This window comes from Leuciscus leuciscus (assembly GCF_965113295.1).
Source record: "Leuciscus leuciscus genome assembly, chromosome: 3".
Taxonomy (NCBI): Eukaryota; Metazoa; Chordata; class Actinopteri; order Cypriniformes; family Leuciscidae; genus Leuciscus; species Leuciscus leuciscus.
Genome location: NC_138727.1, coordinates 35,006,487 through 35,022,447, shown reverse-complemented (window position 1 = coordinate 35,022,447; position 15,961 = coordinate 35,006,487). Strand labels below are relative to the sequence as shown.

Here is a 15,961-nt window from a genome sequence, read left to right as displayed (position 1 = left end):
CGTTCAGCTGTTCGCTGGCGCGGGATAAACACGTCACGCGATTCAGCTGTTTACAGTCTCCGGAAGACTCCACCGATCTCTCAAAATCACAAATATATACCTGTAATATTATCAATGGACACGTGAATCAAATGGAGCAGTCTTTCATTTCAGATAAACAGGTATGCTGCTGATTTTATTTTGCTTTTGTAATTCACAGTTCAAAGCGCCAGCAAGCATGCAGAAATCCATGTGTGTACAGTGTATTTCAATTACATATCGTCAAATATTATTGGTTTAGTTTATGTTGTAATCATGTAAATGACTAAATATGATGCTATGCTGTAATATGAAACATATACACGTTTTAGTGTTATTATTAATCTAGGTTATCCTGATATTAACTGTTGTAAGTAACTATTTATGTTGTATTTAAAAAGAAAACATGATCCTGACTGATTTCAGAATGACAAAGTAATGTACGAAAATCATTTAAAAGCATTCAGCGATATGTTACTGTATTCTGTGCTCCGTGTCAGTGTGTTTGTTGAGCATCAGGTGAGTCATGAAGCCCCTCAGAGATGCTGAACTGGGGGCCTCCACCTTCTTCGCTTCTCCTCTTCCTCATGATGTGTGCGGCAGCAATGGACTTCCTCTCACCCCAAACTCCATCAAGATCCTGGGACGCTTCCAGATCCTCAAGACCATCACCCATCCCAGACTGTGCCAATATGTGGACATCACCAGAGGGAAGCATGGTATGATCATGGCTTTCTTTGCTTTAGTGCATTATGTTTCTCTCAAATATTCCCAAATATGACCATACATCGGTAAATAATAGTAAATACAGTTCATTTCACAGATATAACTTGAAAACAATGCGGCTACTCTCTCAGAATCTTTGGAAAATGTTTCGGCTTTTCTCAGAAGTGCTTGGTTTAGCAATAGTGCACCTTGTAAACCGTTTTGTTTCATAATGGATGAACTTTGCAACATTGGCTCTGTTATTAATCTGAATTGAGCTGCTTTATAACCTAAATTGAAGTATTTTTATAATTGATAAACTTGCCATATTCACATTTTACAACTGTAAAACTGCTTTGAAACAATCATTCTGTAGGATATGAAGCACTATGTAAATAAAATCATCCAATCATAATAGAGCTTTCCAGATCAAGAAAGTTTTTGTGCAAAATGTATCAGATTGTGGTAAAACTTTACAGGACGGTTTCATTTGTTAACGTTTAATGTATTAACTAACATGAACTAACTACTCAATACATTTGTGACAGTACTTATTATTCTTTGAAGTGAAAAGTGAAAGGGAAAGTGAAAGGGACACGTGACGGCCAAGTATGGTAACCCATACTTGGAATTTGACCTCTGCATTTAACCCATCCAAGTTAATGCACACACATTAGGAGCAGAGTAGTGAGTAGTTAACACACACACACACTGCAAACATGGATACACACACCCAGAGCAGCGGGCAGCCTTGTGTGGCGCCCGGGGAGCGATTAGGGGTTAGGTGCCTTGCTCATGGGCACCTCAGTCATTTCCCACCAGTTCTGGAATCGAACCAGCAACCTTTGGGTCACCAGATCAACTCCCTAACCACTAGGCCATGACTGGCCATGACTTTGTTAACGTTAGTTAATAAAAAACAGCTGTTCATTGTTTGTCCATGTTAGTTCACTGTGCATTAACTAATGTTAACAAATACAACTTTTGATTTTAATAATGTATTAGTAAATGTTGAAATTAAAATGAACAGAGATTAATAAATGCTGTAGAAGTGCAGTTCATTATTAGTTCATGTTAACTAGTGTAGTTAACTAATGAAACCTTATTGTAAAATGTTACCCAGATTGTTGTCATATCTAGTTAGCTGTCTATTGGACATCCTGCTCTTCATATATTAAAATTAAAAGAAATATGTCATGGCATGTTTTTGCAAGTCATTAATTTGAAATGTTTTCCATTTCCTTTTAATGTCTCGTCAAGTCTGGTTTTGTTTTCTGGTGCTCTTCAGAGTTTTATTCTCTTTTATCCTTGATTTTTATCTCTGTGGTTTAATGGCATTATTCATGTGCGGAATCCTTCTGCGAGATTGTTTCTTTTTATCTTTGTTTGCTTTATGGCTGTTAGTTCAGTATTTATCATGCACAATGCACTTTGGTTCATGCATGCGTGCCCTATGAGATCGATGCATGTGTATGCAAACACATGTGTTTGAAGTGCTTATGACTTTATGCAGATTTATTAGTTATAACTTTCTTTCATATTTGAGAAATGACCTTGAATGCAGGTCATCATCTTGCTGGAGGGAATATTCATTTCTGAGGATATTGAAAATCAGTTTTTAAGTCTTTAGGGAAGAAGTTTTTTAGTTTTTTATTCTTCTTCACTGTGCTGATTAAAATGGGAATAGTAAACAAGAATCTTGTACGCTTCAGAGCAGTTGCAGTTGTAAAATAAGTGTTGTTGTTTTAGTTTTTTTTTTAGATATTGTGACATTTCCTGGATGTTTTTTAGTTGCATATTTGCATACTGAATATCTTTTCTTGTTGCACTCTTTAAAAATCAAGGTACCAAAAGGTATTTTTTTGTGTGGAAGTGCAAAAGAAGTTCTTGAAAGATTATTTTTTCTTAGCGTGAAGAACATTTTGATAATCTAAAGACCCTTTTTCCACTTTAAAGAACCTTTTGTGCAATGGAAAGATTCCATGGATGTTAAAAGTTCTTCATGGAACCATCGATGCCTTTAGTTTTGGATGAGAGCTGAACTGAGACGACGATGACATCACTGTTGTCTGCTCTAAAGCTGAACTGAACTCATTTCATCCATGAACTTTAGACGGTTATTGAACAGAACAGAATCAACCCTGAACAATGACTTCAGCTAAACAATGACACTATTTTCTTTCCCACAGAATTGCTGTTTGTTAGTTTGCATCATTAAATCATAATTTTTCCGGTGTATCACTGTAAAGCTGCTTTGAAACAATTTGTTTTGAATTCACTATATAAATGAAGGTGATTCACTGTACATTTCTCCTGCGCATACAACAGCTACGCATGTGTCGGCGAGCCAATTCCCCATCCTTATCAATAACGTCACAGTTAGTACACCCATGAACGGTAACCAAATTACCCAGTTTAAAGGGGATAGTTCATAATAGAGTTTCTTTAGTCTGTTGAACACAATCAAACAGTTGACGGTAGCCATTGACTTTCATAGTATGAAAAAAAAATACCAGTTTTCCCGTCAACTGTTTGATTTACAACATTCTTCTAAATATCTTCTTTTGTGTTGAACAGAAGATAGAAACTCATACAGGTTTGGAACAACTTGAGGGTGAGTAAATGATGAGAAAAAAATTTTTTGGGGTGAACTATCCCAAAACATAAAATAATCATAAATAAAAAAAATAAAAAAATCTCACGTTAACCTAATACAGCAGACAATAGCAAGAAGGCATGTATATTATGTTTTTTCCCGTGTTTGTTATCTTTGCAAGTACGTGCTTTAAACTCTTTGTTTTCTTGTTATTTTGCAGAACGGCTGGTTATTGTTGCTGAGCACTATGAAAAAAGCCTAAAAGATCTTCTGAAGCAGGGGAAACCAGTCAGGTAACAATCAAGACCTACTGAATAATGCACCTCGATGAACGCACACAATTGTTCAAATGTTTGGGATCATTTAAAAAAAAAAAAATTGGATATAAGTCACCTGAATGAAAGGCTCATTATGCAGCTCATTATGCGAGTAATTGTCTTCTCAGGTGTGAATCACAGCATTATTCATGATCATTCACGCCCCCACACATATTGCCTTTCTAAACAAAAAGTGTCTTACAAAATTTAAATCAATGTATTGTTTTATGTGAATGATTAGGCAGGATGATTTTCAGATCATTTTGAAGCAAAAACTCTAGGCGACAACATCCATTAGTCAAAAGTCTTGTGGACACATATTTAGTATGTGTTTTGTGGCCTTATTTCAGAAACTTTAATTTTTAGTTTTTTTCAATAACCACGCATAAACATAATTCTCTCAAAAATACAAACATGTACATACATGTTGCTCACATATTATGGTAGCCCTGTTTGTGCTAAATAGAGTGTAATGACACCTTTGCCATTAATATGTTTATAAGCAACTGCAAAAAGCACAAATGTCAGGGAATGTCAAAATATCTTAAGGACCCCTTGAACCCCTTGAACCCAGAGGGTTAATTTGATTTGAAATGGCCAAAGCCATTACTCCAATGTCCTCAGTGTCACATGATCTTTCAGAAATCATTCTAATATGCCTATTTGCTGCTCAAGAAAGATTTATTATTATGTTATAATGAATTATTTGACGAATAGAAGGTTCCAAAGACCAGCTTTTATTTGAAATATAATTCTTTTGTAACAATACTTTAATTCAGCATTTATTTGAAATAAAAAGTCAACATAAATTTCCAAACTGTACCATGGTATTATCATTTGATGCTATCACTGTACACAGTGTTTTCTGAAAGGCATATTTGAACAGTTCATATTCTTCAGACTTCACTCAGTGACTAGTTTTTATCAGGTTAAAAGACCCATTGGTATTTGTGGCAGAGCTTTTTTTGTTGTTCTGAGATTCATTAGTGGTTTGTATCCTCTCATGTGGAAGCTATTGACACCGTTGTCAAATTCTTCTTGTGGACAGTTTTTGCAAAGCTTTTCTTTTTGTGAAAGCATTTGATCGTTGTTTGTGTTTTGGCTCACACTATTATATATAATAACAAGATGTTGTATTAATATTGACATTGGGATCAGAGTTTAAGAAAATAATGAGTGTTAAAATAGCAGGTGTGAATTGGGCCAATGTGACATCAGTTCAAACTATTGCCATAGACTGAGCAAATGTTGTACTAAAAATTGAAACCAGTAAAGCTTCACATTTTAGACAAAATATAAAACATCAAGAGACTATTTACAGTCAAACCGATCAGTCCAGGAATATTTCACTACTCCATTGAGTAATCTATTCAGTATGTTCTTATATATACTGTAGTTTATTCAATATATTATAGAATATGAGGAATATGTTTTTCTTCATCCAGAACTTTCCATGAACTTTGTCTAATAGAAAAACATCAGTTTACACTACAGTACATAAGCACTTTATTCAAAACCCTGATTATTATTATTTATTAGTTTATGTGACCATCCTTATATTTTAATTCCATATTGCTGATTCAGAATAAAGATTGATCTACTATTATCACATAGAATAATACTGTTAGGATGACAAAAAGGTTTAAAAATGTTTAGTCTGGTCTGCCTCAGCGGTCTAACAGTGTTCGTTAATGTCAAAATGATTGAGATGGCCAATCAAATCAAAGTAGGCGGGGTTTACTTTTCACAGAAGCAGAGCGTGAATTCCAGCGCAAGGCGTCACAAAAGACAGTGAAGATGTAAATACGTCAACTGTTTAAACTGTCAAAATGTTGACATACAGTAACATCCAGTGATGCGAACAATGTTAACATTAGTTAATGCGTTGTGAACTAACATGAACATTTTTATTAACAAAGGTTAATTAATAAATTGCTCTGCTCATTGTTAGTTCAAAAGAAACCTCGTCTTTCACTTTCAGCCCTTTTTTTTTTCATGCAGTATCAATAAGCACATAAATAGCTGTAAAATCAGCATTCCTAGCTAAACCAGTGCTATATTTCCATCTACGGTCTAAATCAGTACATTTTTAATTTTATTTTGAATGAATGGCACTTAAATGAATTCAAAAGGCATTATACAGTATTTTGCCATGCTATTTCTAATGTGTAGTATTGGATTATGCCTTTTATTTGACTTCACAGTGCCTCATTCAGTCAAACATGGCATAGTTTGTATATCCATGATTACTTACATTTATATATTACTTTGTTATATACATATTCAGTGATTGAATTTCAGTTTGACTTGATAGTGACACTGACATCAGTAGAAAATGAAAGCCGCTATTAAGTTGTTTGAGACGCTCTAAAAATTGACTCATTTTCAGTTGTTCTTGTCTCTTTCTTAGTCCAGAGATGGTGCTTCACGTTGCCTATGAAGTGCTAGAAGGTTTGGAGTTCATGAATGAACATGGCATGGTTCACCGCGCCTTGTCTCCCAACAATGTTCTCTTGGATCGTGAGGTATGTGGAGTCACGGAAGTGTATTGAGAAGTCATTGGCATGCTGCATGATGTGTAAAAAAAATTTGGAGTTGACCAAGTGTTCAAAACCATTTTTTATTTTTTTATTTTTATTTTATTTATTTTTTATAATTCTAACCTGTAATTATTGTTGCTCAAAAATGTAATAATAAAATTCATAGCTGTAGTATAAGAGCTTTATAAATAAACAGATAATTCTGATAAACTTAAAACAGTAAACCCAACAGATATTAACAATATGATGAAGTTTGTCCGAACGATCAGTTTCTTATTGATACCGTACTTTGTATTGCTTTCAACTCAATGTTTTGCTTTCAACTCACTCTTTTACGAACTCAACAGGGTAAAGTGAAGCTGGCCAAATTCGGCCTGTATCATATGACCGACCACGGAGCAGATGTTGACTTCCCTATTGGGTATGTCATTCAGCTATAATGTTTTCCATTTGTTTCCTGCTGTATCCTCATATTCCTCAAAATGAAACTCACGTGCTTTGGTGTCTATATAAGGGTACAGATAACATCTCGGCATCATTATAGCAGAGCAGAAAGTCAAGGCGAGCTTTAAATCTCGTCCGCCGTCTCTTTAAGATGCATTGTGGCTCAGAACCGAAGCGTCTGCTTTTCATGGAAAAAAAGATCAATGGGTCACGCTGTGCTCTCATAATAAAGAAAGATGAACTGACATTAGATGTGCATCATTATGGCTCATCTTTGTTTTGATCAAAAGCAGATTCTGGATATCAAAGCGGCTTCCTTATGTGGCATCCTAAATAACCTATCTGAGTGGGACGACCAGGAGCCCTCATGTTCTCTAAGGGGGCTGTCTTATAATATCCGGTTGTGATTTGGGTTTTGTGGGACACGTCTTTTGTTATCTGGCATCACAAGGACCACATCTGCTCTCTGTGAGACCTTTCCAGCAACCGTGTCGTCTGTTCCTCTCTGTTTTCGTAGGTATCCATCTTACCTGCCTCCAGAGGTTATTGCTCAAGGCTGTTTGTATTCCAGCGACCCCTCGATCATTGAGGCCCCGCTTCCTTCAGGGCCCAAAACAGACGTTTGGTCTCTCGGGGTGCTCCTGTTTGAACTCTGTGTGGTACGCTCTCAGAGTTTTCATTGATTCAGCTCAACAAGCACTAAACTGAATTTTACATTAATGCAAATCATTTGTTTTTTACCCCCAGGACATTCATTTAATGTTGTTGATTGCAAAATGTTCTGAATGTTTTTTTGTTGTTTTTTTTTACTGTTTAAATACACTGAATACTAGACAGACAGACAGACAGATAGGTAGACAGATAGGCAGACAGACAGATAGGCAGACAGACAGACAGATAGATAGATAGGCAGACAGACAGATAGACAGGCAGATTGACAGACAGACAGACAGATAGGCAGAGAGACAGACAGACAGATAGGCAGGCAGACAGACAGATAGACAGGCAGATTGATAGGCAGACAGGCAGATAGGCAGACAGATAGACAGCCAGACATAGATAGATAGGCAGATAGACATACAGGCAGACAGACAGACAGGCAGACAGATAGACAGCCAGACATAGATAGATAGGCAGATAGACATACAGGCAGACAGACAGACAGGCAGATAGACAGACAGGCAGATAGACAGACAGACAGACAGACAGACAGACAGCTAGGCAGACAGGCAGATAGACAGACAGACAGACAGACAGCTAGGCAGACAGGCAGATAGACAGACAGACAGACAGACAGCTAGGCAGACAGGCAGATAGACAGTCAGACAGACAGACAGACAGGTAGATAGACAGACAGACAGACAGGCAGATAGACAGACAGACAGATAGACAGTCAGACAGACAGACAGCTAGGCAGACAGGCAGATAGACAGACAGACAGACAGACAGACAGCTAGGCAGACAGGCAGATAGACAGTCAGACAGACAGACAGACAGGTAGATAGATAGACAGACAGACAGACAGACAGCTAGGCAGACAGGCAGATAGACAGTCAGACAGACAGACAGGCAGGTAGATAGACAGACAGACAGACAGACAGGCAGATAGACAGACAGACAGACAGATAGGCAGACAGACAGATAAGCAGACAGACAGACAGACAGGCAGACAGACAGATAGGCAGGCAGACAGACAGTTAGGCAGACAGACAGATAGGCAGAAAGGCAGACAGTTAGGCAGACAGACAGTTAGGCAGACAGACAGGCAGACAGCTAGGCAGACAGACAGATAGGCAGACAGACAGTTAGGCAGACAGGCAGGCAGACAGACAGGCAGACAGACAGTTAGGCAGACAGACAGTTAGGCAGACAGACAGATAGGCAGACAGACAGTTAGGCAGACAGACAGATAGGCAGACAGTTAGGCAGACAGACAGTTAGGCAGACAGGCGGCAGACTGACAGTTAGGCAGACAGACAGTTAGGCAGACAGACAGTTAGGCAGACAGACAGATAGGCAGACAGGCAGACAGACAGGCAGGCAGACAGACAGGCAGACAGACAGATAGGCAGACAGACAGTTAGGCAGACAGACAGACAGTTAGGCAGACAGACAGTTAGGCAGACAGACAGATAGGCAGACAGGCAGACAGTTAGGCAGACAGACAGTTAGGCAGACAGGCAGGCAGACAGCTAGGCAGACAGACAGATAGGCAGATAGATAGACAGACAGACAGACAGATAGACAGACAGATAGATAGACAGACAGACAGACAGATAAATCTATTGATCGAAGTCTAAAGGATTTTCCAGAGTTTTGATAGTCCATTTTAGGAAAACCATAAATTGGATCAGTTTTCTCAATCCAACATGAAATGGTGATTGATATAGTTTCCGGCTCATTTACTCCACAGGAAGTACAAGGTCAAGTCGAGCACATGGCATTGTGGTATAGAGTTTGTATTACAGTCAGTATGCTCTATTGTATACTGCACTTTTTGGCACTTGTAATAGGGAGTAGAACATTTGCTCACTGCAGAATTATTAACTTTCATTGGTCAGTTTCACTGAGTTTTTAACTGTGGCCACAAAGATTCTATAACATTTACTATATGATATCATGTGACTTGTTTTGTCCAATAGGGAAGGCAGATTCTGCAGAACATTGATATTAGTGAGAGAATGAAATTCATCATCACCTTAGGTGAGTTCATGTTTACATTACACTATTTATGTATTCACATCATATTATTTTGCCCATATTCTGTTGTAATGAATTTCACCATTGGAATATCTCAGATTTTTTTTTGCATACTTATTGTCTACACAGGATGCATGGACGACATAGTCACTGTTCTTGCTGAGGAACACGGGTGCTTGGATACTGTTAAGGTCAGTTTGCTCCTCTCAATGGATAGTCTTTTATCTTTGTACTTTACCTTCCATACAAAGATAAATCTCAATTCGATTGTTTTTTCTCTAATTCTTTTACTGCAGAAAAGTACACAATAAGTTGTCACAGTAAGATGTGGTTTATCTTAGTGGTTTCATCTTAAAGGGCTTTTACTTTAAAAGGTTTACTTTGAAACTTCTCAGATAAACTCTTCTTAGCTTGAAACTGAGTGCGCACTGGTCGTGTGGCTAATGTTTTCCAAATGTCCTCATAAAACCTCACTTTCAGTGGAGTTTATAGCATGAATGACAGAAAGTGCTGATTTATCAGAGTTTGGCTGGGTTTCATGCTTTACTAATATTCTTGTCTCTGACTTTTTTCCCCAGGAGCTGCCTGAAAATGTGCTGGCTTTATTGAGGAAATGCCTGACGTTTCTCCCTTCAAAAAGGTAGCCTGTCCTTTATCATTTATTTATTTATCTATTTATTTACTCTCATCTTCCAAAGCTTTTCGTGCAGTCAGAAGGGATGGTTTGGCAGTATGTCATTATGCCATGAAATATTGCATCTCTTTTTAATTCCTGACAAATACAAGGACTGTCTTGTTAGCGGCTATTCTTATACATGACAATGTGGGAAAGGGCATGATTAGTTTCCAATGTAGCGGTTTATTATTTTACTTCTTTCTTTGCGATGGGTGATATTGTTATACAAATTATATTTTTCATTTGATACTCAAATGTGCATATAAATGGAATACATCTAAATAATAATATAATATATAAATCAATAAATAAAATAATTAGAATATTTCTTTTAAAATACTCGATTTATTTCGATTTTAACAATAGTTACAATTAACAATGAAGATGCAAAACTTATGAACCAGTTTTAACGAACACACAATATCCTGTCCCCATCCCTACCTAAACAACATGGCAATAAAGGGAACTGAGTCAATATACAGTCTATAAGTACAAAAACAAAAACAAATGTCTCTTGCTTATCCAGCTTATCAGCTGTTGTTCCATGCAGAAGACTGAAAAAATAAATAGGAATAAATCAATTAGGGGAATTTCTAATTCATGACAAGAATACAGATTTACAGGTCAATTAACAATATTAATAATAATACTAATATATATATATTAGGGATGCACCGATACCGATAATTCTTTAATTTTGAAAGTCGATAACCGATATATCGACCGATATATCGAAATCAGAAGTTTTATATAATTTTTGAGAGCCTGATTACAAAAAAGTCTCACCATTAAATCCATGTCCCAAGCACACAATTCTAATGATCTTGTCATTATAATTTTCTGTAGCCTATATGACAAGACTTGCGCTGCACATTTTCCTTTTTGAAGTGATTCCAATCATATTTCAAGCAATTCAAAAGCATCATGGCGAACAGTGCGCATCTGAAGTGTCTCAGCTGTAGGAAATAATCCATTATTTATCAGCTTTAATATATCGGCCAAATGTTCTTATCGGGCCGATAACGATAACATCAAAATGAACGTATATTGTCCGATACCGATAAGGTGGCCAATATATCATGCATCCCTAATATATATATGTGTGTGTGTGTGTGTGTGTGTGTGTGTGGTTATTTATTGTTTTATTTATTATGTGAATGTTTTTTGGATTGTAAACATATATTTCACTTGGCCCTAGTTGTTCACTTTGGTCTAATTGAATTGTCATGTCACTGGAAGTGATTTGCTATCTATTAATTATTAATAGATATGTGAATAAACAGAGCAAGGCAAACTTATGCATGCATTAAAAATAATGATTAGTGTCTTCACTAATTGTTCCTGTCTTTCAGAGCCACCCCAGCCGAGCTTCTGGGAGACTCTGTGTTTGAGAGCATGTCCTGTCAGTACACACCCTACCAGTGCCCCGTGCGTCTGTTCGCTGCCGCCCCGCGCTGTGCACATTTAGAGCTTCCTGAGGACATCAGCGAACTCTGTAAAGGTTCGGGTCAACAGAACTCGCACTAGAGAAAAATGCTGAAGTAAATGCTAAAAATAAGGTAAATGACTGTTCCGCTGGGTTGTGTAGATGATGGAGAGAACTACCTGGTAGAGAGAGGCATAGATGAGGTGTATCACCTGTGGTGTCTGGCAGGAGGAGACCTAGAGAAAGAGCTGACCAATCAAGAGATCATCCAGTCAAAACCTCCCGCCTGCACCCTTCCCAAGTACCCGCACAGCTCCGATCCATTATTTACCAGCTTTACTATTATTTCAGTAGCCGTTTGCATTCAGCTAACTTGTTACCATTGTCGAATGTGTTTGTTCTTTAGGTTCATTTTGGAGGATGGAGAGTCTTTTGGTCAAGGCCGGGACAGAAGTTTTCTTCTGGATGACACAACTGTGACACTTTCTCTTTATCAGCTCAAAAACGTTAGTGTGTTTGCTCGTATGGGACATCAAATGTTAAAATATATTCTTTTAATTAACCTTTTTTTTTTTTCTCTTAAAGCTATTTTTTGTATTTGTTGCTTTTCTCATTTAACACAATAATGACTTTACATTATCTTTTGGGGATAATTTCTTAATTCTTGCCAAATTTGATGTGCGATTAATTTGCGATTCATCCGATTAATTTATCGCCACATTGTGTAATTAATTAGTTAAAGAAATGTAATCGCTTGACAGCCCTAATATAGATATCTATATGCGAAAGCATCTAAACAGATTGTAAAATAGGCACTATGATTATATATTAGTCACATATTTGAGGTCTAAATAACTACATTTTCGCCTAAAAAACGACATTTCATGACACAATAGCGAAATTGTTAAAAAATATGGTGGATTTGCTCGACCACCATGATAGTTGGAGTGATACAAATGGTGAAACGGTTCCAGCTCTGATACTGGGTGAATATCGCACGGCTGGAAAAGGCTCTCAGCCAATCAGATCCGAGAACCAGAAAAAACTGTGTATATATACATATATTATATGGTTAATTTTAAAGTAACAAAAAATCATACATTTGAAAACCTATTTTCTTTTTTAAATGTCTTTTTACAAATTTGGTTGTTGAAGTTGTCCAAAATTTTGAAACTAAATCTGGACAATATTGGTGCCCCATATGATTTTTTTTTTTTTTTTTTACAAATCAATAATAATGTAATTTGACCTGTTAAAACACTTCTGATCTGTCATTGTAGAGGCTGAAGGATGTTGCTGGAGAGACGTTCTATCCGTTATTAGAAGATGAGTAAGAAATGCTCTCTTGTTCATTATCTCTCAGCTTGTGTTCAGTATTCTGGTGTGTCGGTGTCTGTCTGATGGAACAGAAATGTCCCGTGTGTCCCGTGTGTCCCGCAGGCAATCCAGCCTGACTCAGTCTAACAGCAGTAATGAACTGTCTGCCACCATCACACTGCCCCTCATTATCCGGGAGAGAGATACCGAGTACCAGCTCACCCGCATTGTCCTCTTCGACAGACTGCTCAAGGTCCTTCACACACACACAGTTTCTGAAAATGACCATATAAGAATAGCTGATGAAATCACCTCATGATGGATGTCCACCCACAGGAAAAATGCTTCATAAAAGATTCTTAATTATGTGCTTTTTTTCATCTAAAAATGCCAGAAGTAGTTTTTCGAGGTGAGTTTTAGGGTCTGGGTCATTGCCATTTTCATAAAGATAGCAAAAACATTCATTTCACCTCATTAATGTTCTTTTTTATTTTTTTGGTCCTTTTGAAACCTTTTTTTGTTGATGATGATAGCTGAGCCTTTTGTGTTGAGTGATAATCCATAGCAATAGACTTCATCAGCTCGTAAATTGAGTTTTAACACTGCTGCTATTACTATAAAATAAATGTACTGTAATAAATAAATAAATAAGTGCAGGCTGTAAAACTACCATGATGAACAAATATTTTACTGTTTAAATAATAACTAATTTTATTTTGCATAAAGAAAACTATTTCTAACTTCAGGATGTTATTTTTTATGAAAATTAAACTAATGTTCTCCCCCAGAAATCTCATTATTCTAATGCATTCAGAGTTGTTTTAAAATTCCATTTATTCTGAATAATAATTGTCATTATATTTTCATTAGTGTAATACAATGCTGATCATTAAAGCCAATACAGCAAATACTACCATGATGTATAAATATAATTGAAGCACTTTTCTTTCTTTCTTTCTTTCTTTCTTTCTTTCTTTCTTTCTTTCTTTCTTTCTTTCTTTCTTTCTTTCTTTCTTTCTTTCTTTCTTTCTTTCTTTCTTTCTTTCTTTTTTTCTTTCTTTACGACAGGTCTTATGAGATTCCCTGGTTTAATAATGCCATAAATATTTTGCATTTATTTTTTTTAGGCGTACCCCTACAAGAAGAACCAGGTCTGGAGGGAGGCGCGGGTTGATATTCCTCCTCTTCTGAGGGGTCTGGCCTGGGCAGCCTTACTAGGAGTTGAGGTACCAAGAAATACTGCATCTTACACCGCGGAACGGATTGTCAAGGGATATATTGTTGTTGTTCAGCAGTGGGCGTTTCACAACCTTTTCAACAGGGAACTTTTGATTTCTTTTGAGTCAAATCAAAATGTTGATGCATTTGCAGACTAAAAAGCATGCTTGGCATTTTTTGGTCATTAATGGACTATTGATTCCTGTGCTTGCATGATGTGTACAATCAAATGTTGACATAAATTCAATGTACATTTCACTTTTAAGCAATGACCTTTTCCATTGTATTAGTAAACATGTCTTTTAGTGCAACACTCCTATTTTTATTTATTTATTTTTTCAAATTCAAATCAATATATATAACTCCCACAGGGGGATATCCAATCGAAATATGACGGCATCGATAAGGACACGCCCATCCCCACTGATAGACAGGTGAGAATCACTTCCATGTGTTTGCACTGATTGAGGTTATTGAAAAACTGAATAATTCATCAGCCTGTGGAATAATTCACTTTGTTTGCGGAGTTCCTGTCTTCACCTTTAAGCCTGGCTAAGATTTGACTATCCACTGCTGAATATTTCAAGCGATCCAGGAGCAAACAGCGCTGACGTAGACATGTCGCCCACCTCATCTGACTTCATTTAAGACTGCAGCTTTTATGCATTAGAAGCTTTAGACGTTTGTTGATCATTTGTGACACAGATTGAAGTGGACATCCCTCGCTGTCACCAGTACGATGAGCTGTTGTCGTCACCTCAGGGTCACGTCAAGTTTCGGCGGGTGCTCAAGGCCTGGGTGGTGTCTCATCCTGATCTGGTGTACTGGCAAGGTGATGGAGCAATAGTTGGGTGGGGTCATATGCACGGTTTCCTCTTTCTGCCACTAGATGGAAGCAAAGCCTCGTAGTGTTTCATGTGTAATAGGCATCTCTACGTTCTGGTGGCCTTAAGGTTCTTACTATCTGATAAAGATAACAGATCAAATCAAGTGTGTGCGCTGATGTGATTTATTAATGTCTGTGTGGGTGAGTCTCACAACCTGTCAAGAACATCTCTGCGTCATATTTCACCCTAATGCAAAGAAAAATAATCAGAAATGATCATTTTCATATTTTTAATATAATGATAATTAAGCTTATTTTAGGACCATTAGGTGTTTTTCATTGTAGCATTTATTATCATTACAATTATGCACATCCTTCCTCCACCCCCCCCCCCACCCCCCCACCCCATTATAATTTTCACGATATCTTAGCAAATTATCATAATGTTTTATTTTAGTTTACATTATAACTAATTTTATTTTGAATACAGAAAATTTGCTCTATTTTCAGGATGTTATATTTATTAGAATTAAACTCTAGAGGAGTGTAATGCATTCTTTTTCACCCTACAATTCAAAGGAAAATGATACGATATTATATTTTCCATAAAGAAAATGAAGCTTATTTTTCACTGTGCCATTTATTATCATTACAATTAAGCATGTTTCCCCCAAATAATTCTTATCAGGATATGTAATTTATCATGAAAGAAAATGTGCAGTTTGCTGTTTATTTGCAGTTCCCTTTATTCAGAAAAATAATTGTCATATTTTCATTACTGTACTACAATGCTGATATTCATGAGAATCATTATAGGCAATACAACAAATATTGCCATGATGTATCAATTTAAATAATCTTTCTTATTTATTTATTTAAAAATCTTTACTCTCCTAAAATAGGCTTGAATGTTTAATTGTATTATATTTAATAATTGTATTATTATTATTTAATTAAATTTTTATATATATATATATATATATATATAAAATATAAACATTTAATTTAATTTAATTTAATTTAATTTAATTATTATTATTATTTTCATTTCATTTAGGGTGAAATATGGCCCTGGCATGTTCTTGACAAGTCTAATGAGATTCCTTTGTTTATGTGTGTTGATGACTCTCTCATTTGATGTTTTTGCTTTAGGCTTGGATTCGCTTTGCGCCCCTTTC

General features: G+C 36.5%; 1 protein-coding gene across 1 annotated transcript in view; it reads left to right on the top strand.

Annotated features, from left to right (window-relative positions):
• The first annotated feature begins 3 nt into the window (after positions 1 to 3).
• The window catches only part of tbck (TBC1 domain containing kinase), a 57,404-nt gene continuing 41,446 nt past the window's right edge, over positions 4 to 15,961 (top strand). The window contains exons 1-18 of the mRNA XM_082164307.1: positions 4 to 161; positions 519 to 737; positions 3,540 to 3,612; positions 6,047 to 6,161; positions 6,524 to 6,597; positions 7,138 to 7,279; positions 9,263 to 9,323; positions 9,450 to 9,511; positions 9,899 to 9,960; positions 11,349 to 11,497; positions 11,585 to 11,723; positions 11,829 to 11,928; positions 12,703 to 12,752; positions 12,863 to 12,992; positions 13,867 to 13,965; positions 14,329 to 14,391; positions 14,663 to 14,789; positions 15,936 to 15,961. The exon at positions 15,936 to 15,961 is cut by the window's right edge and continues 25 nt beyond it. Of these exons, the coding sequence (XP_082020433.1) occupies positions 545 to 737; positions 3,540 to 3,612; positions 6,047 to 6,161; positions 6,524 to 6,597; positions 7,138 to 7,279; positions 9,263 to 9,323; positions 9,450 to 9,511; positions 9,899 to 9,960; positions 11,349 to 11,497; positions 11,585 to 11,723; positions 11,829 to 11,928; positions 12,703 to 12,752; positions 12,863 to 12,992; positions 13,867 to 13,965; positions 14,329 to 14,391; positions 14,663 to 14,789; positions 15,936 to 15,961 (1,665 nt within the window). The 5' untranslated portion in view covers positions 4 to 161; positions 519 to 544. The remainder of the gene's footprint in view (positions 162 to 518; positions 738 to 3,539; positions 3,613 to 6,046; positions 6,162 to 6,523; positions 6,598 to 7,137; positions 7,280 to 9,262; positions 9,324 to 9,449; positions 9,512 to 9,898; positions 9,961 to 11,348; positions 11,498 to 11,584; positions 11,724 to 11,828; positions 11,929 to 12,702; positions 12,753 to 12,862; positions 12,993 to 13,866; positions 13,966 to 14,328; positions 14,392 to 14,662; positions 14,790 to 15,935) is intronic.